Here is a 26,111-nt window from a genome sequence, read left to right as displayed (position 1 = left end):
TTATGCCTTGATGGTTGATTAGCCTCTGGGAGTTTTATACTTTTGATTTAGCCTTGTGATGTGATTTGGATTATTTCTTTATGAGGGTTCTTATCGATTGTGGTGGTTGTATTGTTGTGGTAATTGGGTTTTTAGGCGTCAGCCTAGGTCTTGAGTGTGTGTGGGAACTTGTGTCATTCTCTGGAGCATGGCGGGGTTTCCTTATAGTTCGACATGGTCAGGTGGTTTGATTCCATCTTCTATTGGGATTTTATTCATTGGATGCTCTTGTGGGTGGATGTGGATTCTTATCTTCTTACGTTATGATTGGATTCTTGGAGAAATTATTGTATATAATATTGGAATGAGAGCCAATGTTTTAATATGATTCATGTGGTATTTATAATAGTATAATTCATGAGATAGTTGTATTTGTAGATAGGATGTTATGTAACCTATTATGAAATGGTCACATAATATTTTAATAAAATGATTAGATACTCCTGTAGGATGTGATTTGTTAAAGATGATTATCCCTAATAATAATGATTATGGTATTTGATTCATAATGGATGGAATTTTCTTAGTGTTCTTAACTTTGGTTTGATTTATGTGTATTGGTGTAGGAAGGTCTAGTATTCATATGTAAGTTAAAATCATATAGTAGGTTATGATCAAGATTCTTGTAATTGAATATATTGTTGTAATCCTTGATAAACCTATGTTGCATATTCATTATCTATCTATTTAGGAATTAATGTTCATGGATGAATAACAATGCTATTTGGTTTAGAAATATGTGTACCTTATGTGAATAAATTGGAAATTATGCTTTAGACTTGAGTGGAATCTTCTATTAGAAAATGGGAAATGAGTATACTCTCGATTTGATGTTTGGATATGTATGGATAATTGATGGTTAGGCTATTAAGTAGTTAGGTGTAAGATTCAATATTGTAACCATGTAAGACTTGTTGAATAACTACCTGTAGGGTATTTGTATGTTTAGTAATTATAGTTCATTATGGTAAATGAAGTTATCCTCTTAATGATCTTGTCTTAATGGATGAACTCATGTAAGTATTTATATGAGGATTGTAAGTTTATTTCTATTGGAAATGGTATCGATATGTTGTAAGTGTGGTTAGTAGTGGATTACTTATGATATAATGATGGTGTAGTGAATTATATAATTAAGGGGATTAGGAACATTTGGAATTGGTTCTTTTAAAATGTATCTAAGGGAGAACAAATGGTATTTGGACCATAATAAAATATGTTCATGATATCTTAATGAAAGGAATGATTCCTTATGTTTTAGGAAGAAGTGACTCTTAGGAAGGAATGCTAGAGTAATGCAGATATTAAAATGTGATGGTTCTCTATGTTGTCAGTTACTTTCATGAGCTTGGAGTTATGTTAAGTAGTGGCATTTAGATATCATAGGGAATTTTAGGTGATGAAATGTTATTTTATTTCCACTTGCATAATATATTAATCGTGTGTTCATGCTTTAAGTAAATCATATGCCTGGCCAATCAATATTAAGTAAATATAAATTATTATTGAGTTATTTGTGTTGCATTAGATAATGATTAAATTAAGTTAGAATGAATGTTTGTGTTTCTTTGAGATGCTTATGTAGTGTATTAGAGTATTTTAATAAAAAATTCTCACTAATTTCTAGTTAGTTGGTTAATTTCTCTAGGGTATTTTGGCAAGCATTACAATTGCCAATTTTCTCTCTTTTTTTAACAACTTTTATTTCCATTTCATGAACTAAAGTTTTCATTTTCAATCTCATTCCATCTTTTGGATTTTAGAAACATTTTAAATAGTAACTATTACTCTTCACTCTATTTTATTTGAATAATTCCTCTTGACAACTAGACTTTCTTAGTTTATATGTAGGTACTTGCTTACTATTTTTAAATAACCAAGCTTACTATTAATAATAAACACTAAAATTAGAAATTGGAAGGCTCTACTACTACTACTACTAAAAAAAAATTCTATCTCTCACCTTCCCTTCTTTATGATTATTTACCGCTTTCTCTCATTTCCTAACAATTTGAAAAATGCAAAATATTTCATAACTAACTTTTTGGAAAGTCCAAGAACAATTTGAAATTCAAAAATCTAAACCTCAAAAGTAGGTGAACTTTGGGAATTCATAAGTTTACATTTTCTGTACAAATTAAACTCCCTTCTTTCCTAATTATACTTCTTTTTTTGGATTTATAAATTGAATTTTAAAATATTTTTTAAGAATTTAGAAATTATAAATAATGTATACAATTGATCTTGACTTGAAAATCACGGAAAATATAAATAAATTTAATTCTAGAGTTTTGAGGAAAATTTCATCTTCATATATGTTTAATTGAAAACTTACATAAACTAGAGGTTCTATTATTTCTAGAGAGTTCTTTAATAATTTTTAGAGGCAACAAGTTTCACTTATATTTTCCAAAATAAACAAAAATTAAAATAAAATATTTTTAATGATGAAAGACTCCTCAAATACACCTCTAAATTCTTTTACATCATTTTTCAACTTGATTAATACTAGGATATTTATTTTTTATACTACAATCAATATATTTTCATCTTAACCCTTAAATTTTCTCTCGAGACCTTGTACTTTCTTACCTCATGTCTCACTACCTTTATGAACCTTGAAGCTATGCCTTATATAATACATGATCAAAAAAACCTTTAAGGAAAAATCTGATATCAAATTAAGTCAGCATCACAAAACAATTATCTTTTAAGAATTATTTTCATGTATTCTAAGCCATTATTTGTTCTACTCATTGGCACAAATAATCGAGTCTTCACTTCGGATCATTGTAGCTCTAAAATGATAAACTTGAATGCTTGTACTTTTTGAAATGAATTTAGTTGATCTCTTTCTTCACTTCTCCTTAAACAAAAAAAAGAGAATAATAATATAATTTTATGCCATCTCAAATCATGAAATATGAATTACTAAACTCAAAGGTGTCATAATAGAACATCAATATGAACAAGAACTCCAAATATTTAATAAATAATAAAAATGATTTAACACAAAAAAAAACATTTTTCTAATGATGCTAGAATATGCAACTTCTAAGATGCTCCTACAAAAAAATCAATTGAAAAACCTTTCATATCTTGTTATAATCATGAGAGCACATGTGAGTTACCTAGAAGTCACTCTAAAATAGAATAATTTTGTATGTTTTAATTTATTAATCTATTGGAGTATTTAGACATGTTTGAATTTTTAAATCTATTGGAGTATTTAGATATCTGACCCCAAAATAAATGAGAATGTGAGAAAGATCCTTTATCTAGTTTCTTTTCCTAAGAGTCTATTAGAGAGAATCTAAATATTATTAAGGACCGAATTTGTAGGTAGAAAGAAGCATTACGGTTTGAACTGGATCTAAAATAATGAAATTGACCAAGTACAAAGTAAAAAGAAACATTCTAATTTGTTGGCATTTTTTATGATTATGTTGCGATTGTCATTGATGGTCACACACTTGCTATGAGATCACTTTGTGAATATATGAATTATGCTCAACTGGTAATTGTTCCAAACCCATATCATGTTATAGTCTTTAGACTATCAATGTTATGGAGGAAGTGTTTACCGATCTCAAGTGGTAGAAATACCGAAGCAGCATAGAGAGATAGTGAGGAGTTATTGAAGACTGAAGTAATGCTAAAATGCATTAGCTATGAGCTACAATGGATCTAATCAAGTAGACTGTGCCATTTACTAGATCATTCACTTGTTGATTACTCACATCTTTGACAAGTTAGAAACCCTTAACCGGGAAGGCCCATAAAAGCCTTTGTAAATCCGCTAACAAGGTGGTTCACATCTATGGATCTGAAATCCTCTCACAAGGTAGTCTTTAATCGGACTTATCTCCTAACAAAGATTGAGATTCCTAACAAGATCTCTTATGGTAAAGAACATTGTATGACCTTAACCGGTCTAGTTACTATTTTGGAGATAGTTACTTGTGAGTTTCATCTCATCGTGTTTTTTCCCATTTGGGTTTGCATATCAAAATCTCTTGTGTTATGGTGATTGTGCTTCTATGGGTGAATGCATTATTTTCTATTTGGTTTGAATGTGTGTTAATCGGTTTGTTTGCTAAACTATTTTACCAGTTTACTACTAGACTATTAAAGTGTTTAAGTACAATATTTTTTGGTATACTAATTCACCCTCCCTGTTAGTATTCATCAATTGGTATCAGAGCCAACCTTTCTATAAGTCTAACCACTTGGAAAGAGATATGGGGGAATACACTATAAGGGAACTTACTCATCAGCTCACTCGGTCTGAACAAGCCTATGATGAACTTATGGTCAAATATAAGGCCTCTTAGGCAAAAAGAAGAGAGCATGCTAAAAAACTGATGGAGCTATTTGAAAATAATTCTTCTGATGAAGCGGACATGGAAGCCCTAATTCAAGAAGTAGAAAAATTGAATGAATCCAATTCCAACCTGAGAAAGGAGTCGGAAGGACTGACTATTTGAATGTGCCAAGAGCTTGAGGACTGGAAGAAAGCTGAAGATCTGATAAAAGACAAAGATCATGAGATCTCTAAGCTGAAGCAAGAGATCATTGCACTTACCGCTAGTCTTCATGAAAGCAAAATGGAAAAAGAAGAAGTGCAAGGTGAACTAAACATGGCTATCTCTAAGAATGCAACCTTGAAGGAATCCAATGCTGCTATTTCTAAAGAACTCAATGAGTCAAAGGAAATACTTGCCAAATTCAATAAGAGCACTACCAAGCTAGAGCAGAAGCTTGAATCAACAAAACTGGTAAAGAATACCAATGGACTTGGTTTCTCTGATTATGAGGAAGGTGAGACCTCTAGAACAAAAGATGGAGCATCAAAGAAACAACTGACATTAGAGGATAAAGGTAAGCAAAAGTTCAAATCTGTTTGCTTTAACTATCTCAAGGAAGGACACACTGCTAATGTATGTAGAAGTAAGGCTTACAATAATTTTCCTTATTTTTTAAATGATAAGCCTAGATCCAATAGATTCAATGGTAATTGCTATGCATGCAAAAAGTTTGGGCATAGAGCATTTGAATGCAGGTTTGTCATGCACAATACTGGAAGGTATCCTCAAAAGAATCAAGGAGTTTTTCCTGAAGCCTCTGGGAACTGGAACCCAAACCAGTTTAATACCTATAGTCATCAATCAGGTAGCCGTGGTTATCAAGCGGCAACCCAATGGAGAGCAATCTGTGTGATTTATCATGGTCATGGTCACACTGCTGCAACATGCTGAAGGAAGAATAGAAACATGAATAATGGACCTTGGAGAACACCTAGAATGGTTTGCTATGATTGCAACAAATCGGGTCATTTAGCAAGATACTGCAGAAGTAGAAAGAGTATATCAGTTGATATACCAGTCACTCTGAAAGGAAAAATTGATGTTGAAATTGTTCAAACAGATATGAAGAAAACCTTGAAGAAGAAGCTAGAAGAAGTGATTCAAGTAGAATCAGTTTCTGCACCCAGTGTGGAAGTTGATAAACTGGCAAACTAAGCATCAGAAAAGCTTAGGGGGAGCAAACGGTGAAATATCTCAAACCCTTGGTTGACATCGATAAAAGACCTTAACCGGTATGAGATACCTTTCAGATTGGCAGAAGACCGAAAATGGTATAAGGCAAAATTAGGGTTTATGCCCTAATAGTGAAGCATTTATTATGGTAGGTGGAGAATCTGTTTAAAAGGAATTTTCAAATCATTTTTCACTATCATTTGTCGAGTGAAGAAGTTTTCAAGTGTAGAACGAAGAAAAGTGACTTACATTGCGATTCAAAGAATTTATCAAAATCCTGAAGAAGAATCTGAAGCAAACATCTATTGGAGAAGTGTATAACTTAAAGCAGTATTCTAGCAACCAAAGTAGTTTGTAATGAAGTTCAAATTGTGAAGCCCTAAATTTTGATCTATGAAGGTATTTTAAAAAAATTCTCTGTTTATCATGGCTTCTGCATCACATGCTGGCTCTAGTGCACCAGTTGATTCTGTAGACTTCATTCAACAGAAGGCTAAATATAATGCCCTATCTTAAATACCCACTAGTGTCATAGTGGAAGAAGGCATTTCAGATTTCATTGACTAGAAGACTGAAGACCTAGGATCCTTGAAAATCCATTCCCAGTTTAGTTTGTTCTACAGAAAAGATAAGAAGATTAAACCAGAATTCAACATTTTGGAAAAGAAGAAACTTCACAATGCAGCCTATTTTCTTCAAGAATTTTTGGATGATCACATTCAAATTATTCTGAGTAGAGTACACGGTGATGAGATGTACTTAGAGCAGTTGCATGATATCACACAAGAAGTGATTCATGCTGTCACTAGTTTCTGGAACATCGGTGAAGTGCCAGCCCTAAGAAAGTTTAGCAAAATATAACTGACTAAGCTCACCAGTTCTATGAGCGACTCATGGGATATGACTGTCAATTCAATCAAGGAAGATCTTATCAAATATGCATGTATGGTGATAGGATACCGGATGTTCCATGCCAACAGAATCAACTCTGTCTTTGCTACAACGGTAAATGTCACCTATAGGATGATCAAGGAAGATGCATTGTTTGATCTATGCACTTGTATGAAAAGACAACTTCTGTTGAATCTCAAGTCAATCAAACAGGACAATGCACCAAGATTTAAGTTCGGACAACTATTGGTTGGGTTGTTCTTTTACTTCCAAGGCTACTTTCTAGGAGTAGGTGATATTCAGTTGTCTGTTGACCAACCGATGACAAAGAAAATCAAGGAAAGCCTACAAGTGGTTGGAAATGGCTATCTGGAAGTGCTGAACAAATACTTTGGTGAGTTCAGATGCAAAATGAACCAAAGGGTAAGAATATCTGATGATATAGTCAAAAAGTATGAGGAGGACATCTGCTTCACCATCAAAGTTGATGAGTGCATAATGGAGGTGGTTGAGCCTAAACAGGAAGAAGTGGAACTAGTGGGATATGAGGTAATGTATGATATGTTGGATGGGTATGCCTCTACCCTACTTGCCTCGCCTCTTGATCCAAAGGCAAAGAGAACCAGCACCTATCTAGAAAGGGTTACACCTGTTAAAGAACCCTCAGTAAAGAAGGGAAAGGCAATGCTTTCAGCATCGGCATCGGTTACTCCAACAAGTCCCAAAGTAACCAAGCGGTCACCAGTAAAAAAGAAACTAGAAGTGATACCTGCCAAAGTCTTCGAGAGGCAGTGGAAGACAAAGAACAATACACCAAACTCAGAGGACATTGTCTCTAAAGAACAACCTAAGAAGACTAGGCAAACGAGGAAAAAGACAAAGAATGAACCGGCAACATCGGCACCAGTAAATATTGACATTTCTTCTTACAAACCTTTGACACATTGTCAAAGAACAATTATGAATATTAGAAGAAAGGTTCTTGGTGATTTGAAAGAATGTTTTGATGATTTTAATGAAGTTGAAAAAGAAGAAGTTGAATAGGAAGTTATTAATTATTTATGTATTAATGATCGGCGGCCTTCAGAAATTAAGTTTGAGACACTTGATTCTTTATATAACTCTTTAGATAATAAATGGTGCATTGCCATAGAAAAAAAGTAGGAAATAAGAGAAGAAGTATTTTCACATTACTTCACGAATGTACCTAGATCAGAATTGTATGAAGTAGTGGAGAGATATAAGGGCGTCTTCTTCATGAGAAGAAGAAGAATCCAGTTGATGGAGGGAAAACATTTGGAAGTGGTCAAAGATACCCACTCCCTTTCTCAATCAGCATTAAGATTGCATCAAGTAGGTGAAGCCAATGAAAAGGCTGAGCAAGAACCAGAAATCACTCAACCGGATGAAGTAAACAACAATGAAGGAGAACCGGTCACCACTCAAATGGAACCAATTGATATTAATGCTTTAAATGGTGACAATGTTACTCCGGATGCACCAACAGAAACTGAAGGTCAGGAGAAACAGGAGGAAGACAAGAGAAAACAAGCAGAGGAAGAGAAGAAGAAACAAAAGATAGAAAAGACAAAACAGGCAAAATAGGAAAAGGAGCAAGAGGAAGAGAAGAAAAAGAAAGAGGATGAGAAGAAAAAGAAAGAGGAAGAAAAGAGAAAGGAAGAGGAGAATAAGAAACAAGAAGATGAGAAGAAGAAGAAGGAAGTGGAAAAGGAAGAGGAAAAGAGAAAAGAAGAGGAGAATAAGAAACAAGAAGATGAGAAGAAGAAGAAGGAAGCAGAAAAGGAAGAGGAGAAGAGAAAGGAAGAGGAGAAAAAGAAGGAAGAAGAGGAGAAGAAGAAGAAGGATGAAGATGAAGAGAAGCAGAAAGAAGAGGAGAAAAAGAAGGCAGAAGAAGACAAGAAAAGAGCTAAAGAGAAAGAAGAAGCGGCTCAGAGCACTCAGATGGAGACTCCAAAGGCAACTAGTAGTCAAGCCAAACCGACTGATATTACCAGTCCCATTAACCTCTAGTTTGCAAATGAATCAGAGTTGCTGCAGAGCATTAAGCTTGCTCAAGAGCGATTGGATGCTCAAAGGAGGAAAAGGGAGGAAGATGTTATCCAAATTGTGGTGGAAACACTCACCAATTTGATACTCGGTACGAACCTTCCTAGTACCAATTCCTCACTTGCCCAATTAAAGCTTCTATATACAGTTGTGGAAGACCAGGTCTAAAGCCTCAAAGAAGTTGCAAAATCAAATGCCAAGAAGGAGCATGAAATGGCTCTGAACATTGCCTTGGTAAAGAAGATGAATGAGCTTCAGTCAGAACTTCAGAAGGCACAAAAGGACATCAGAGATGCAATGGATGAGGGCAATCTACTACTTAGCAAGATTTGTCAACCTCATTTATTCTGTGATGATGTACTCACTCAGAAGGACAAACTGCAATCTAATATGCAGTCATTTATTAGCACCTTCAAGATGCCATATGATTCCTTCTCCACATATGGTCAAATTGCTCACCGGTTTCAACTCCAATCTACAAGAATTGAGGTGGAGATAAGCAACCAGACACGTAATTTGCAGGAACTTCAACTGGTCCTACTGCCAAGACTGCAAATTCTCCAAAAATGCTACCTCAATATAGATGCCCTAACGGTTACTCATGAGATGAGTACCATGGATGCCATGGTGGAGTAGGTTTATCATATGCAAATGAAGAATGAGGTTGCTACCTCATTACTTGAATCATGGTCTTTATCCATGAAGACATTTATGCAGGACTTTAAATCCGTTTTTGACAAATTTCACTCTTTATTGTCATAAACTCTTATTTTGTTAATACAAATAAAACAGGGGTTATTCAGCTATACTTTGTCATTGTTGGCAAAGGGGGAGTAGTATACTTGAATTAAAATTTTGATGGGGAATAGTATCTATATTTTGATGCATGCTATGTCTATCTCTGTAAGAAAGTAGTATACATTGTATTGTTTGCAAAAGGGATAGTGTATATGCTTAGGGGGAGTAATTTTGTTTATGGCATGATTTTGTTGTAAAACACTTACAAGTCAAAATTTTTCCTAAGTGTTGCCATCAATGCCAAAGGGGGAGATTGTTGAAATTTTTTATGATTATGTTGTGATTGTCATTGATGCTCACACACTTGCTATGAGATCACTTTGTGAATGTATGAATTATGATCAACTGGTAATTGTTCCAAACCGGTATCATGTTGTAGTCTTTAGACTATCAATGTTATGCAGAAAGTGTTTACCAATCTCAAGTAGTAGAAAAACCCAAGCGGCATAGAGAGATCAAGCAGTCTAAGGATCTCAAGTGGAGCGGAGCAAAGGAGCCAGAAGCAACAATTATATTTTTCCCAATCTTCAAGTTTTGTCTATCAAAAATCTGTTTGAACCGGTATTACTCTAAGTTACCAACCGGTAACCGAAAAGTTGGACAAACCGGTAATACTCTATGATGAGTTACCAACCGGTATATTTTTGTGATGAGTCACCATCCACCGACACTTTGACGGTGATTTTGTGTCGTGTTATCAAAATGTGTCTAGATACAATGAACTTAGGAACTTGTAATGAAATCCTATTGGATTGACATGAAATCAGATTCTTTTTAAGCACATCATGTCTATAGTTTTAAAAATGACAGAGTGTATGCAAATATTGTAAGTTAGGTTTTGTAGTGGCTGAGAAACTTCTTGAATGTACGATCTTAACTCAGAAGATCAAGACTGAGAGCTGTAACAGAGTGATGAGTTACTGAAGATTGAAGTAATGTTGAAATGCATTAGCTATGAGCTGCAATGGATCTAATTAAGGAGACTGTGCCATTTGCTAGATCATTCACTTGTTGATTACTCACATCTTTGACAAGTTAGAAACCCCTTAACCAGGTAGGCCTAGAAAAGCCTTTGTAAATCCTCTAACAAGGTGGTTCATATCTGTGGATCTGAAATCCTCTCACAAGGTAGTCTTTAATCGAACTTATCTCCTAACAGAGATTGAGATTCCTAACAGGATCTGTTCTGGTAAAGAACATTGTATGACCTTAACCGGTCTAGTTACTATTCTGCGGATAGTTACTTGTGAGTTTCATCTCACCGTGGTTTTTCCCATTTCCGTTTGTGCATCAAAATCTCTTGTGTTATGGTGATTGTGCTTTTGTGGGTGAATGCATTATTTGCTATTTGGTTTGCATGTGTGTTAACCGGTTTGTTTGCTAAACTATTTTACCGGTTTAGTGCTAGAATATTAAAGTGTTTAAGTAGAGTATTTTTTGGTATATAAATTCACCCCCTCTTAGTATTCATCATAATTTTCATCCATAGATAACTCTAAATTTTGAGGTGTGTAGATCTCAATGTCTCATTGCCTTCAACAACTAAAACAATTCTTTAGTAATAAATATAAAAGAAATCTCTTCTTTAATTATAATTTATAATCTGATTGTACTTACTATGTAATAATATTTGAGATAATCTACTTTACTATCTACTGTAAATGCATAGATCATTTGGATATGTTGTTGGTAAAATGAATAATCAACATGGCGATTTCCATTGTACTTTCGATGAAGTATACATTGTTGACAGATAAAGGAAAAGCTATTCCAGCCAAAAGGACTGCAGCCTTCTCCATTGTCAAGAAAGCTACTATCTGGTTCACCATCATAGTTATAAAAAGTATGATGCTTTCGTTGGTGGTTAAAAAAGTATGATGCTTTGTAATCAAATCATGTTTACACATTATATACACATAAGAACCACATACCCATCAGTGTTACAAAGAGCGATATCCTGTCGTTGGTGGTTAAAAAAGTATGATGCTTAATCAAATCATATTTACACATTATATACACATAAAATGCTAATGCATATTTACATCAACTTCCAGGACATTTTATTAAATATTTGCTTCTTTGTAATATTTTTCTCTGTCATTTACTTATATCATTACACAAATTAACGAGAAACATCTATAAAAAATGATTTCAAACAAAAGCCAAACATACACTTTCATGAGCACTCCTATAATTACAAACTATTCCATATAATTTTTCAATACCTAAATAAATCCCTTCGCATACGAGATAGTCTCTTAATGTATAACATCAATCACAGACAATCTTTCTATCTGAAATAAGTTGACATATATTATATCTCCTCGTTCTTAAAAACCTAGATTACATCCTTGTTTTTCAAATCCACTCCAAAAACCCTAAAACATATTTTAGGTATTTAAAGTTTTCACAGTCTGAAACGAAGTCTTATTAAAACCCCTAAAACACCATTACAACTAAAAGTAAACTAAAGCTAAAAAGACACCGTAAGCGAAGAAAACCAGAGAGGTCAAGCAGCTGAGAACTGGGGAGCTTCTGGACCCTTTTGCTCAACGCAGTTCGTCCAAGGGCGTATAGTCATGGAGGAATCTGTTGACCGCTTCTAGACCCCTTCGCTCTGCAAACTCACCAAGCTCATAGGGAAGGACCAGTTTGAGAGCCTTCTGAATAGGCCAGGAAGTGAATGTTTCCGTCTTTGCCGACTTTGTCAGCATTGATGCCTCTCCAGCCAATCTCTCGAAAAGGTCGGTCACGAAGGAGTTCATGATGCTAATGGCCTTTCTGGAAATGCCCATGACCGGAGGAAAGAAGAGACTTCCTCCCTCCGGATCATCGATCTCCCGTGGACGGAGGCGGTTCTTGACCTTCTGGTGCACTCTATAGATGTACATCTCGTAATTCTCCACTCTTTTCTTCTTCTTCTTAGGGATCTTCTGAGCAACCTTGGAAGGGGTCGAGGGCTTCTCCATTTCCTTTTCCTTACCCTTGGGAGCCATTTCTTCTCACAATAGCAATGGATTTGTGCACACAAGTTACAAGGAATGTAACACACACTTCTAATTTATAGACAGTTCTTCTGACTTCCTATTGGCTACAAGCGTGGCACACGGACTGTGAGAATTCAATTCGTCTTTGCCGTCCATTTCCGCAGATTTCAAATCAGGTTGCCGCTCTTTTTCAGTTTATTTCTATTCTTAATTAGTGGATAAGCTATTTAGTATAGGCATTGTTCACAAGAATTAATGTATTTTTCAAAGTATTTTAGTAAAAAAAAATTGGTTTGAAAATTTCATATTCGTCTCTTCAGTTAACTATACCTCTGAATTATAAACTTTTCTTATCAATTGACATTTCATGTCATAATTTTTACAAACTTTTTCTTCTTTCACAAATTGATTTCCTCTTCTAATACAAATTTCATCCTCTCACTTACTATTATATTAAATTTATTAATAGCTCATTATTATCCTCATTTCAAATGGTAATATTCCAATTTCAGTAAACAAAAAATTTCTTTATGACAATTAATTAAGAAATGCCTTCTTTCCTCATAATTAACTATGCCTACAAATTAGAAACTTCTTCTTCTTCTCACATGTTGACTTCATCTTCCCTCTCATTTAGACATGGAATATAATTGTTAAAATATTTTAATATGAATTTAGAAATTTAGTCAATTTAATTTTTTTGATATATTTAATAAAATTATCATAGAAACTTGTCATAAAATATAAATTTAATAAAATTTTGACGTTTAATATTACTAAATAAGTAATTATTAATTTATTATCATTTAATATTAATATATAATATATACTATTGTATTAATTTAGAAACTTAGTAAATTTAAGATTTTTGCATATATTAATTTTTCATTGTTTTCTAATATTTTACAAAAAAAATTATATATAAGATTCAAATCCCCTCTCATTTATTACTTATTAAATTGAATAATTAGTTATTATCTATTATTATCCTCATTAGATTGAAATAGTAATTTTCCAATTCCATGGAACTAAACAATGCCTATCAATATTGACTTTTATGGCAAGTAAATCTTAGAAACTTACAAGTAAATTTAAGATTTTTTTAGTGCATTACTAATGCAAATGAATTTTGTTGGAACTTAATTCTCTCAAGCTTAAAGAATTTATATTAAACTATTCACAAATTAAATCTATAAATTCCCCTCTCATTCATTACTTATTAAATTGAATAATTAATTATTATCTATTATTATCCTCATTAGATTGAAAAAGTAATTTTTCAATTCCATGGAACTAAACAATGCCTATCAATATTGACTTTTATGGCAAGTAAGTCTTAGAAACTTACAAGTAAATTTAAGATTTTTTTAGTACATTACTAATGCAATCGAATTTTATTGGAACTTCAATTCTTTGAAGCTTAAAGAATTTATATTAAACTATTCACAAATTAAAAAAAAATTGACACTTAACATTTAAAAATAAATAAAAATTAAAGACATTAGAATTACTAAACCATCATAAAAAAAATCATATGACAGGGGTGGCCGTCAAATTTCAGGCCTGGATGCAAACATTTCTTCTCTATTAGAGATGTATGCTAGCGGGTTCTATCAGATGATCTCTCTCCTTTCTAGCCTTCCTAGACAGTAATTATCTTATTTTATTTCTATAGAACATTCTTATTTTTGGTTTAGTCAGATTGTTTTTAAAATTTTTATTAGTTCCTCCCAGGGAACTATAGCGGAGGCTCAAAACTTAAACAGCGATTATTGCTTTACTGTTTGGCCAATCAAAACACAAGATTTATTGCATGAATTTCATTTCACAATATATTCAAAGTAGAAGGTTCTATCAATTGCTTTATTGTTCCGTAATTTGTTTTGCAAATTGTTTGCAGAGCCCTTCACAGAGAAACCCACCAAATATAACGCACGACTCCAGTGACCAGGACAGGAAAAAGAGGTTCTCGGGGTGCGTGTTTCTGGCTATCACGTAGGCTTTAGGTCACAGTTGGTGATGCTATAGTGTTTAGCGCATAAGCTGGAGACAAAAGCGGACATGGCAGTTGCAGGCAACAAAATGGGTAAATATTCAAGCAAGAGATAGGAGAAGGCACAAAGACCTATACAGATAATCAATGGTTTGGACAGCTAGCGAGTACGGTTTTAACTGTGTTGACAAGTTGACATAGTGGCAGTTTCTGTACGCAGAGAATATGTGTATGGTGTCACAAAGGACGGTTGGAAAGAAGCTACTCTGAGCTACGGAAAGTTTAACTCTTATCTCAATGCAGGCCTACTTAATCCGTCCTCGTCTCCGCCGTGGAAAAAACTCAGATCCTCTCCAACGCTCTTCGAAATGATGGCTCATGAAGAACTGCAACCAAAGTAGTAGCTTGCCGCTAATGGCAATGCTAGCCTACAAGTCTCTTAGTTACTTAACGGGAAACAAACGGCTGCCTTCAGGACAAACAAGATTTCGGCCATTCAGGAAAGCTGCAACCCAGGGAGCCAGTTCAGTTATTCCAGTCCAGCAATGTCAAACTGACACTGAGTTCCATGGATGATCTCAAAATTGATTGTTATTTAGTTTTAGTGCTTTGAGTGTTTGTTTTAATTTTTTTGGTTTGCTAACACGAATTTTAGGGTTTCTACACATCCATGGATTTTAGGTAATTTCTGGTTTAGCGATATGATTTTGAAGGATTTATATTTGTTGTAAGAAAAATCAATTGTTTTTTACTATTATAATAGTACCAATATTGCAATTACCATGAATCTTGTGTTTCATACAAGATTGAAACAAATAAAAATTGGACATAATTTTGTTTATAATATAAATATTTTACCTCGTCAAATATTCATGAAATAGACGGTACAAAGAGTCAATGTGGCCTCGTAATGTTGAATTTATTTATAATTTAATTCAAGCCAGGGGAAATAGAAACAACCATAACAATATCCTAACATAACAATATCTCAAATATGTAGAAATTAAAATGTCACAACTGAATGCACAAAAAAATCACTAAGGCTTCAATTCGTGTTGATTTAAAACATTGACATGATCTGTCCGAGTAGAATCAACGGCAGACACATGTAAACCCTAACTCCCGTAGACACATGTACATTTGGCATGGTTTGAATAAGGGTCAACTCTGACATTATGTAAACAATCAACACCAAACTGACCACTTATTGAAACATCCCCATCCTACTTTATGCTTAAGGTTCAACTGGCCACACTAATTAGAATGCCTAAAATTTAAAGCGTGACAAAATTCAGCAGACAAAAGCAAAACTGTTTTTCTATTCCGTTAGGAATTTCGCTGCTCTCCAACACTTGTTTACGATAGGTTTGTCATAGAAAAACATAGAATTTCTCATGTTTAGTAGATGTGAAGTGTGCCGAGCACTAGCAAAGCCTATGAAGAATTGTGCCATGAGAAAGAGATCTAAAATGAGACAATAATCATGTAATGGATTTTTTACAAGGGGTTTGTCATGATTTTATGGATAGTTTACAAGAGGTTTGTCATGATTTTATGATACCAAATCATATAATTTTTCACGTATAGAAGATGTCGAGTGTGTTAAGTAGCTAGCCAAGCTTATGGAGAATTGTACCAATAGGAAGAGCTCTAAAACAAGACTCAATAATCCTTTATTTGATCATAGAATATCATCACCTCTAAGGCTTTTAAAATGATATTTTGTAGTTAGGAAATCAGTTCTATCATGGCTTTTAAACTACTTTGGCTTAGTCTCAAGACATGTTGACAACATGTAAAGTAGGATTTTATTGTATAGAATACAAAACATGGGTCATTTCTATTGGGATTAAGGTGTCTCAACCTTAGAGTTCTATCATGTTGAATTATTTAATTAATCATTGCCGAATTCATTTATCCTAAGTAAGTGATGAGATGGCAAATTCTCTTTTGTTAGGATGTTGGCACTCACTTGGAAGATAATATGTTTTGAGAACATATTTTCATATATTTTCACTTTGGAGTAGAAGTTTATTTGGCAATTTATTATGTTGAATAAAGAGTCTTGGTTTTTTATATCTATTATGTATTGGAGATCTATCTTAGCAATTGTCTTTTAAGATGGAGTTCACTTTTGACAAGTGGTGTGAAGTAAGGAAGGTGCCTATTCCTAGTAATAGTGATTTCTATGTTGTATTGACACTGTATTTGGCAAGATGGTTGTTATGGATGAGATTTGTGTTGTTTCTTTGGAAGTTGCTATGAACGACATGTCATAGGATTAACAAGATGTTTATGACATTGAATAAGATGCAAGTCTCCATGTAAAGGCTTAGAACCTAAAAATGTATTGTAACTTTGTTGTTGAATAATACATTGGCTCGATATTTTGGAGTGTGTTGTCTTTTACCAAAAGAGTTTTCCCCACATATACATGTCCTCTATTCTATCTCATTCTTCTTGTTTCATGGTTCTAAAGGATTAAATTTGAATGTCACAATGTTGCTGAAATTTTCTTAGATCTGTAAATTGCATGAAGTATATTCTTGTATCAACATGCCATTATTGATTTTGAAGAGATGAATGATACTGTAGCTACATAATGATCTTTGAGGTTTTAATAGGTTGCTCTCATTTCCCTTTAATTGGTATCAGAGCTCAGTTCCATTATTTGTATATTTTTTACATGTGAAGATTCATGTTGTTTGAGGTTTTAGGTATTTATTTTATTAGTATTTCTTAGCTTGGAAAGCTTGAGGAAATTCCTCTTGAAGGAATCAACTGATAATTAATCCTTTGATGAGTGGAAGTGTTGTAGTTGACTTAGTTTTTATAGGAGATAAGTATTTTGAAGGATGGTGAAGATGGAGTTTCATAGAGTTGATCATGTGCTTTCATTTAATATGATATTTATCTAGAGATTATATTTGATAGAATTATAACCCTAATACATAGTTGTGATGTTACATTTTATGGTTGTGAGCAATAGAGTTTTCATGTTGGGTGTTTTTTTTAGGCTCCCTAACAAAATGAAGAAACTTGGGTTGTCTAAGCTATAGTGTTGCTATGCTTATATTGGGTACTTGTTTTAGTCTTGATATTTGAAAGAATTATTTCATTATCCCCAAATACATGAAGCCTATGGAGTTGATTATTAAATAATTTGAAAGCTTCTCGAATAGCTTATCTCTCTTGGATACATGTATTGATGGTGAAGGTGAATGCATGGAAAGAATCAAAGGGGGGTGAATCTTTCTAGAACTCTATAATATTGATCTAACATATTTTAAGAAATATTTAACCATTCAACAACAATATTGAAAAATGTCAACCATCAAACATGAAAACCAAATCTACATGGAAAAATGAATCAAACAAAAGACAAGGTGAGAATAATACTCATATTATAAATAGAATTGATTACAATATTTTAGGCTCACTTTCAAGAAGCATCATGCACCTAATGGACTTGCAAGACTGAAACACACTACCTTATGGAAAAATGCATAGACTTACACAATTGAGGCTCTTTGCTTTTGGGCAAGATACAAAAGGGATGTCAAGAGACCCATTATCTTCTGGAAATAGATAGAGTAATAGAATTAATGTGAGAAGAATATCTTGAGCATGAAATTATCCTTGAAAATTTTGTGTTAAGCAACCAATACCATGGAAAACATATCTAACATTAACCATTGTCTTAGAAAACTGTCACACTAAGTATATCATCATCAAATCTCTTCACAAACTATCTTTGCACATCAATAGTGTTGATGTGGAAGTCACCTTCACTTCAATGAGATAGATTTACCTAAAGTTAGATCTATCTTCTGAAAATATTAAATTTTAACTAATCCCAATGATTGAGAATGTCATTTCTTGACTCTCAATAATCACTCAAGGTTGTTATATTAACTATTTTTACAAGGGGTTTTGATTTATTTGACTTACACCAATCATGGTAAGAATTCTAATTTTTTTTGATTAAATCATTCTACATTCATAACTCATTTAGATTCATAAGAAGTATCACAAGATTTAAGGTAAAAGTATGAAATTAATCCTACATTTTAGTTCCACAATTATGTAATTTCTGAAAAGATTGAACCAAAGTGATAAAATAATTTTAAAATAATCAAAACAAATTCACAATTATCTATGAAACTATACAATCTTTCAAAGTGAATTGTTATTAATAAATAAATATTCAAGACACACTCAAATCTGCCTATGTAGTGCTATGAATCCATGTGTTAAAGGAAATATATAGTCTAATATACTTAATCAAATGACCTACAATCTCTTCAATTGAGAAATTTGTAAAGGAAATATAAACTACAGTTTGATGCTGATAAGAAACCAAGAAAAAGATGCTAGTCCCAACTAGTGCTAAGAGGGGAGGGGTGAATTAGCACTATTTCGGTTCTATCAGATTTAACCTTAGTCAAAGTTTCTACTCAAAACTTAATAGTTATCAGTATAGGAAGCATTACTAGGAAACATGCACACATAAAATCAATCACACATGAACACCGCTTGGTTTATCACATGGAAACCAGAATGGGAGAAAACCACAATGTGAGTAGAAACTCACAAAATCTTCACTCTTTTGGAGTATGCCCAATGGGGATCCATCCCTATTAGAGATTACAAAGACACTGTTAGGTGCCACCTAGTTAAGGGATTTTATTCAAGGCTTGTTAGAACCTTTACCCTGTTAGAGGTAGCCTTGTTAAAGGACTTATGATCATCAATTAAGATGTCACCCGGTTAAGGGATTTTACAAAAAGACCTGTTAAAGTCCACCCAGTTAAGAGATTTTACTGTTGTAGTTATTAAAAAACAACAGAGATAATGGTCTACTACAATAGCTACTCTTAGCTTAATCAGATCCAATTGAAGCTCTTTGTTTTGACCACCAATTAGACTTGCTCTTCACTCTACCAGTGCTCTACATTTCACTTGCTCTGCACTCTACTAGTGTTTTGCATTTCACTTGCTCTACACTCTACTGGTGCTCTACATTATTTCTCTACTCTTCACACTATCTGAGCTTTACACACTCTCTTCACCACTTCGCTATTCACTTAGTAGTTTTGCACTCTTCTCACCTTGTTGGATTGCCTCTCTTTAAAATTGCAATTAGCAATTTTATGATCAAACTTTTTGGTTTTCACCAAAAACCTTTATACCATATTTTACCAACACATAACTGTTGATTCCTTAATGAGTTTGCACCTAACATTCAGTAGATTTGAATTTCAAATCAAGATTCCCATATCTTTCTCTCTATGCTCTCCATCAATCTCACCAACAACTCCTCCTTATCTGCAACCGTAACTCATAATTCTAGCAACTTATGGGTTGTGTTCTTCCTTTACAATGCAAACTGGGAAATCCACACAAATCTCACCTTAACTGGTTGCTAACTATTGTAGACTTCACTAGTAGTTTTTTTAATGATATCTCGCCATGACTGACTCACTTTTGGTCATTGCATCTAGCTTACCGATCACTGCGCCAATATTCTAAGTGGATAGCATTCTTCAACTTGTATCACTGGTTCACTGGTGTAACTCTTCATATTTTAACACCGATCACTGATTATCAAGCAGACAGACCACCTGTATGTCCAAAGTGTTCTTGTTGTGGATAAGACTATTAAACTATAATCTAAGTTACCTCTTGTGACCGCGTCATCATTTCAACTGCCTATTTAAGAAACTGATCTCAACACCTATTGGATGCTCGACTAACCGGTCAATTACTCTGTTTATCCTTCAACTAATTAGTCTTTGACCAAGACATTTCTTAAATGTTTCAATAATACATATTAGGGGAGCATTGGATCCTCCATATTGATTGCAGCCATGAGTAAACCATTGAGGTTTATCACACCTCCTTGCCTACGAGCTTGGCCTTATTCACAAATATGTGTTAGTCATCAATGATAATATTAACTGATGAACCAGTTGTGCCAACACCATCAGTTATGCCAATAAAAAAACTTTGGAAAGCACAACTTTTGTGAGCTCCTACAATTCTATGCAATTTATAATACCCTAAAATGGTACTAAGGCCTTCTTTTCATAAGAAGGAACTTCAAAATTTGAACAATGAAAATTATAATAGCTAGCTTGCATAAGGATAAAATACTACCTAAGTTTTTATGTAGTTGACTCTATTGGCTATTTGTGGTCTTCAACATTTTTTGTTGTCCTATGTACTTGATCTTTCTCTTATTTATGCACTTGAGGTCCGACAAACTTTTCTTCTCACATCAAATATATTTCAAAAGTAGCCATAACCTTTACTATTTCATCTTTAATGAAAATTTCCAATGGGGAACAATTTAATGCCTGAGCTTTGCATGAGTGCTAAATCTCTACAACCTCCTTATCTCTTGAGCTAGTGAAATTTTCATATTCCTTTCTTGTATATTGCATTTGCACCAAATCTGTGAGCTATGTATTTCCATATTTTATTGAACTTAAAATTCATTAATGTTAGCACTTCACAAATTCTACCTCTAATCCTTCATCATTTTTCTACATAGCATATTTGATCAATTGTTTCATTAATATTATAATGAGTCTGTTCTCTTGCTCTCGCAACTTGATCACCAGTTCCATCATACTTTTCAATATGTTCAACATTCATTCAATCTACGAAACTACCAATCCTCCTACATTTTCCAAGATTTCATCTCATTAAATTTCTTCTCAATAAATATCTCTTTGTCTATCAACACACTTGCAGACATCTCTCCCATTTCATTTATTCTTTTCAGCTTCACTTCTATCTTTTCTATCATTTCCCCACATTTCATTATATTTTTATCATGTCATCCAACAATTGTGTAACATTCAAATACCAAGTTATTACCTTTTGTAATGTTCCTTTCACTTACAAATCAAGCCCAACTTGTATTAGTCCTCTTATGAGTTGAACCAACCATTCAATCTATCATTTCTTCTCTTTTAACTTCCTTTGATCCCTATGGAGTCTATCCTCCATTAATATAGCACCTTCTTTATAAATTCTTGCAACATTAAATATAGAATGTTTTCCTAGACTAATAGTGGTAACCTTATAATCTTTAACTATGATATCTTGTGGATCTTTATCTATCATTGGCTCCACAATCTGTACTTCTTGATTTGCTTCTACATTGAGCATAGTAGCATACTTAATCTTAGGTTTCCTTCTCTTCTTGATTACATGAGTATCTACTAGTAAACTATTAAAATTAAGAATTATCAACTCAATCTTGTCCATGGGCTGCATTTGTTGTTACAACCACTCACATACTTGGCTTGATCTAGACTTTGTTACTCGTTTATCCTTTTGTAGACTATCCTGCCATTTTTCTTCTACTATCTTCTATTGTCCAACATCAACTTGATTACTAGTTGTTACCATTGGATTGTGAACATTACTTTCTATTTTCTCAACCTTTTTCTCCTTTACAGGGATTTGTGTTACATTTCTCATTTCCATTTCCTATCTCTATGTTTCTTCTATCTTTTATTCTTCCATATTCCTAATTGTTTCCATTGGAACATTCTCTTGATGTATTGTTGCTTCATTCTTAGCTTCTTTAGTGTTCTATTATTCTTCCTCTTGGCACTCTGTTATATTATCATGTTATTTATTTGCTATCACATTTTTTATTTCACCTACAAAGATTCGGTTTCTATTTCCTTCTACTTCTTAGTCCATTTTGTCACCTTTACTCTAATTAATATCTCTGCATCCTTAGATTCTAGATGATTTCCTATCTTCAATCTCCATGTAACCTCCTAGTTTAACATCTATAAACTCAGTTATTGTGGTTTTGGCACTTTGTTCCTTTGGAAACATTTATTCTTCCTTTTGAACTGTAAATTATGGAGAATTTCATGTTAGATTCTGTGAGAAGTGAGAACCAAGCCATGGTTTGATGTTTGTCATAGATCACATGCAACTCCCCAAGCAATAGATGATCGAATGTCAAAATAGCTGAATAAAGATAATTCTAATATGAGACACAAATAGAGATGTGGAAGAGAATATGGAGAACACTCTCACCAAGGTATCATTGAACTAGTGAAGGTGAGAGTATATTGCTTATTATATAGATAAATATAAGTATATACAACCAAGGGGTGAATTAACTCGTATTCACCATAAAAAGAGGGAGGTTCTACCTTCTTGGTAAATTCCAAAATATGTGGCATAACCTCCTTATATGAAGACAAGAAAAGAGTTAAGAAAGTTGGCACATAAGGCTAGAAGAGGGTGAGAAACCCAAGTACCCCATAACCCACTTAGGAAATGACAAAAAAGTGGTTATGAGAGGTGGCACAACAAGCCAAAAGAGGGTGTGTAACTCAACTACCCATGTGAGGTGGAGAGTTACATATATAGCTGAAGTATTTCACCATGTTTCCTCATATAAACCACTCCTAATAACCTAAGCAAGCTTAAATAATTTGTGTAGGAAAAATAAATACTCCATAATATAAAGAAAATAAAAAACCTACACTAACACCCCCCCTTAAGCATAGCTTAGGTGGGTGAAAAGATGGGTCCTGACAAATGAGGCCATATTGGTACCCCTATACATAGATATCCCCCCAAAAGAAGAAGCCCCTCCATAAGAGAAATAACCCCCCTCAGATAGAGAGAAAGAATAAAGGACTAAGAAGCCCATTCTTAGGTAGACACTTGTCACATCCCAAGCAAAGATCACAAATGAAGGAACTTGCTTTTGGTGAAGGGTTTGGTGATGATGCCCACACTCTAGTCCAATGTAGAAGAATACTTAAGATCAATGATGTCTTCCTGAATCAACTCCCAAAAGTAGTGCATATGTATCTCAATGTGTTTCATTCTCTGGTGATGAACTAGATTTCTTGAGATATGTATGACACTTTGATTATCACAAAAGATGATAGTAGGCCTCATGATTGGAATACCAAACTCAATGAGAATATTCTGAAGCCAAATAGCATTAGTGGTGGTATTAATTTCCCCTCGATACTCAATCTTTGTTGATGAAAGAGAAATTGCAGACTACTTTTTTCTCAACCAACAAACTTGACTAGAACCAAGTGAGAAGTAATACCCTAAAGTGGACTTGCAATCCTGAGAATCACCTGCCCAATCTAAATCCGTATATCCCACAAAGTAAATACCTATGCCTGTTACATACTAAATTCCATAATTATGAGTACCTTTAATGTAGTGGAGAATCCTCTTAGTTGCTTTCCAATACAACTCATGTGGCTCTTGCATGAATCTAGAGACCATGCCCATAACATATAAAATATCAGGTCTCATATGAGTCAAGTAGATGAGACTTCCAACAAATTGTCAATATAAGGTGCCATCAACCAAGGGTGAAGAACACTTAGCCTCAAGTTCGATCCCTGATAAAAATGGATTAGGCGTAGGCTTACAATCAGTCATGCAAAATCTGGAGAGCATAACAAGTGCATACTTGGATTGTCGAAGGAAGATACCTGAAGAATAATGAGTGATATCAATCCCCAAGAAGTAATGTGGAAGAACCAATTTTTACATAAAAAATATATCATGTAGAGCAGTTTTCACTTCCTTGATGGTGGATGAGTGACTCCTTGTGATCAACAAGTCATCAACATAGAGAAATAGAAATGTGAAAGTATCATCATGCTGCAAAATGTATATGTTAGTATCAGAATGGCATCGAGTGAAACCAATTGTTAGAAGGAAGGAGTCCATCTTGGCATACCAAGCTTGAGGAGCCTATTTAAGACCATAGAGAGACTTTCAAAGTTGACACACAACTGAAGGATCTTAAACAAACCCCTATGGCTACTCCATGTAGATTTCCTCTTGAAGGTCACTATGAAGAAATGCACTCTTCACATCCATTTAATGAACTTCCCAATGATGGGCTACAACTATAGCAAGGACAAGTCAGATGGAATTCATCTTAGCAACTAAAGAAAAAATCTCAGAGTAATCAACCCCTAGAACTTGGGGAAAACCTTTTGCTAGCAAGCAAGTCTTATACTTATCAACCGACCCATCTGCTACAAATTTTATTTGATACATCCACTTGCATCAAACAAGTTTCCTTCCCTTAAGAAGAGGAACTAAATCCAATGTGTGATTCCTTTCCAATGAATTAAACTCTTCTTTCATTGCAGCATCCCACTCGGGAACACCTGAAGCTTCTCAAAAAGACTCTGGATGAAAAGTTGAAGTAGTGAAGAGATGTGGAGCCTGCTAAAATTATGGCCTAGTTCTTCTAGTATCTGATGGATCACCAAGCCAATCTCCTGCTAACTCAAATGTTTGTCAAGCCCAAAGAGGCACTATAGTTGGAGAATCTAGGGGAGAATCATCAACCTCTAAATGATGACAATGAGAAGAATTTGAATCCTCATCATCATTGTCACCATCTAAAGTGGAGGAAGAAGACCCCTCATTGGGATTAGGAGGATTAAGATCCTCAAAAGAACTATCATCATGATGCAATGTCTGTAATGTTATAGTGGATGGAGAAGTAGTATGAGAAGAAATATAAGAACTCTCCTCAAAATGAATACTCCTCTCAATGAAAAACTCATGTGTAGAGGGATGGAGAAGTCTATAACATTTGACATCATCTGGATACCCAAAAAATTTGAAAGGCTTACGCTGTGGATCCATAGACTTGTGTTTCTCTACTAGAATGTGGGCCCATGCAAGAGAACCAAATACTTTAAAATTCTTAACTGTAGGTTTCTGATCAGTCTAAGCTTGAAAAGGAGTTACCCCCTTCACATCTTTATGAGGATCTCCATTCTGGATGTAACATGCAGAGTTGATGGCCTCTACCCAATACTGAGGAGTCAAAGAATTAGAGTGAATCATACAATTTTCCATCTCCTTCAAAGACCTATTCATGTGTTCAGCAACACCATTTTGTTGAGGACTATATGGAACTATGTGCTACATGTTGATACCTTTTGAAGAACAAAATTGTTCAAACTAATTATTAACATATTCACCCCCATTTTTTTATGCATAATATTGATGAACTTCCCAGATTGTTTCTTTGCAAAAGCTTTGAAATCTAGCAGATTCTCAAATACCTTAGACTTTTGTTTGAGAAAGTAAACCCATGTAAATCTGGAAAAGTCATCAATAAATGTCAAGACATATCTAGCCCTACTAAAACATGGTTGTGGAAATGGTCCTACCAAGTCACTATGTACCAACTCCAATAGTTGTGTAGCTCTCCATGCTTTTCCTTTATCATAATTTTCCTCAGGATTCTTACCAAGAATACATGCTTGGCAAATTCCATCAAAAAATCAAATAGAAGGCAACCCTGAAACCATGTCCTGTTTAGTGAGCTATTTCAAGTAATGGTAGTTCAAGTGGCCAAATCATTGATGCCACAAATAGCTCACCTCATCTGCATGAGTGAGTAAAACTGTCAAAGGAGAGTTAGGAACAAAGTGAAAAAAAAAGATATAATCTGGATTGATGATCTAGTTTTCCCACAGCAACAGTAGACCCATTATGCATTTCACTTATTACCACTGTATCTAGTGTGAACTCAACTCACTTGCCAGTAGCTATGTGTGTGATCTGACAAACATATAGGAGATTAGTTGATAAAGATGGAACACAAAGGACATCCTTAAATATTCCTTCACCCACATAAACAGATCCTCTCCCATGCACTTCAACAGGACTGTCATCACCACTTAGTATGGAAGTCATAGAACATGGCTCTAAAGAGGGGGAATCATTTTCTGAAGAAGCCATGTGGTG

General features: G+C 34.1%; 1 protein-coding gene across 1 annotated transcript; it reads right to left on the bottom strand.

The window, feature by feature from the left end:
* Positions 1-11,784: 11,784 nt before the first annotated feature.
* On the bottom strand, positions 11,785-12,312 carry LOC131064104 (histone H2B-like). The gene has a single exon (XM_057998129.1). The coding sequence runs from the start codon at positions 12,302-12,304 to the stop codon at positions 11,885-11,887; it is 420 nt and encodes a 139-aa protein (XP_057854112.1). The 5' UTR covers positions 12,305-12,312; the 3' UTR covers positions 11,785-11,884.
* Positions 12,313-26,111: the final 13,799 nt, after the last annotated feature.

The sequence above is a fragment of the Cryptomeria japonica genome, chromosome 5 (assembly GCF_030272615.1).
Source record: "Cryptomeria japonica chromosome 5, Sugi_1.0, whole genome shotgun sequence".
Classification (NCBI taxonomy): domain Eukaryota; kingdom Viridiplantae; phylum Streptophyta; class Pinopsida; order Cupressales; family Cupressaceae; genus Cryptomeria; species Cryptomeria japonica.
Note: the sequence above shows the minus strand (reverse complement) of the source record. Positions and strands in the feature narration are given on the sequence as shown.

Bases quoted from the DNA above. Each gene is read 5' to 3' on its own strand.
- LOC131064104 (XM_057998129.1), bottom strand. From the start codon at position 12,304: ATGGAGAAGCCCTCGACCCCTTCCAAGGTTGCTCAGAAGATCCCTAAG.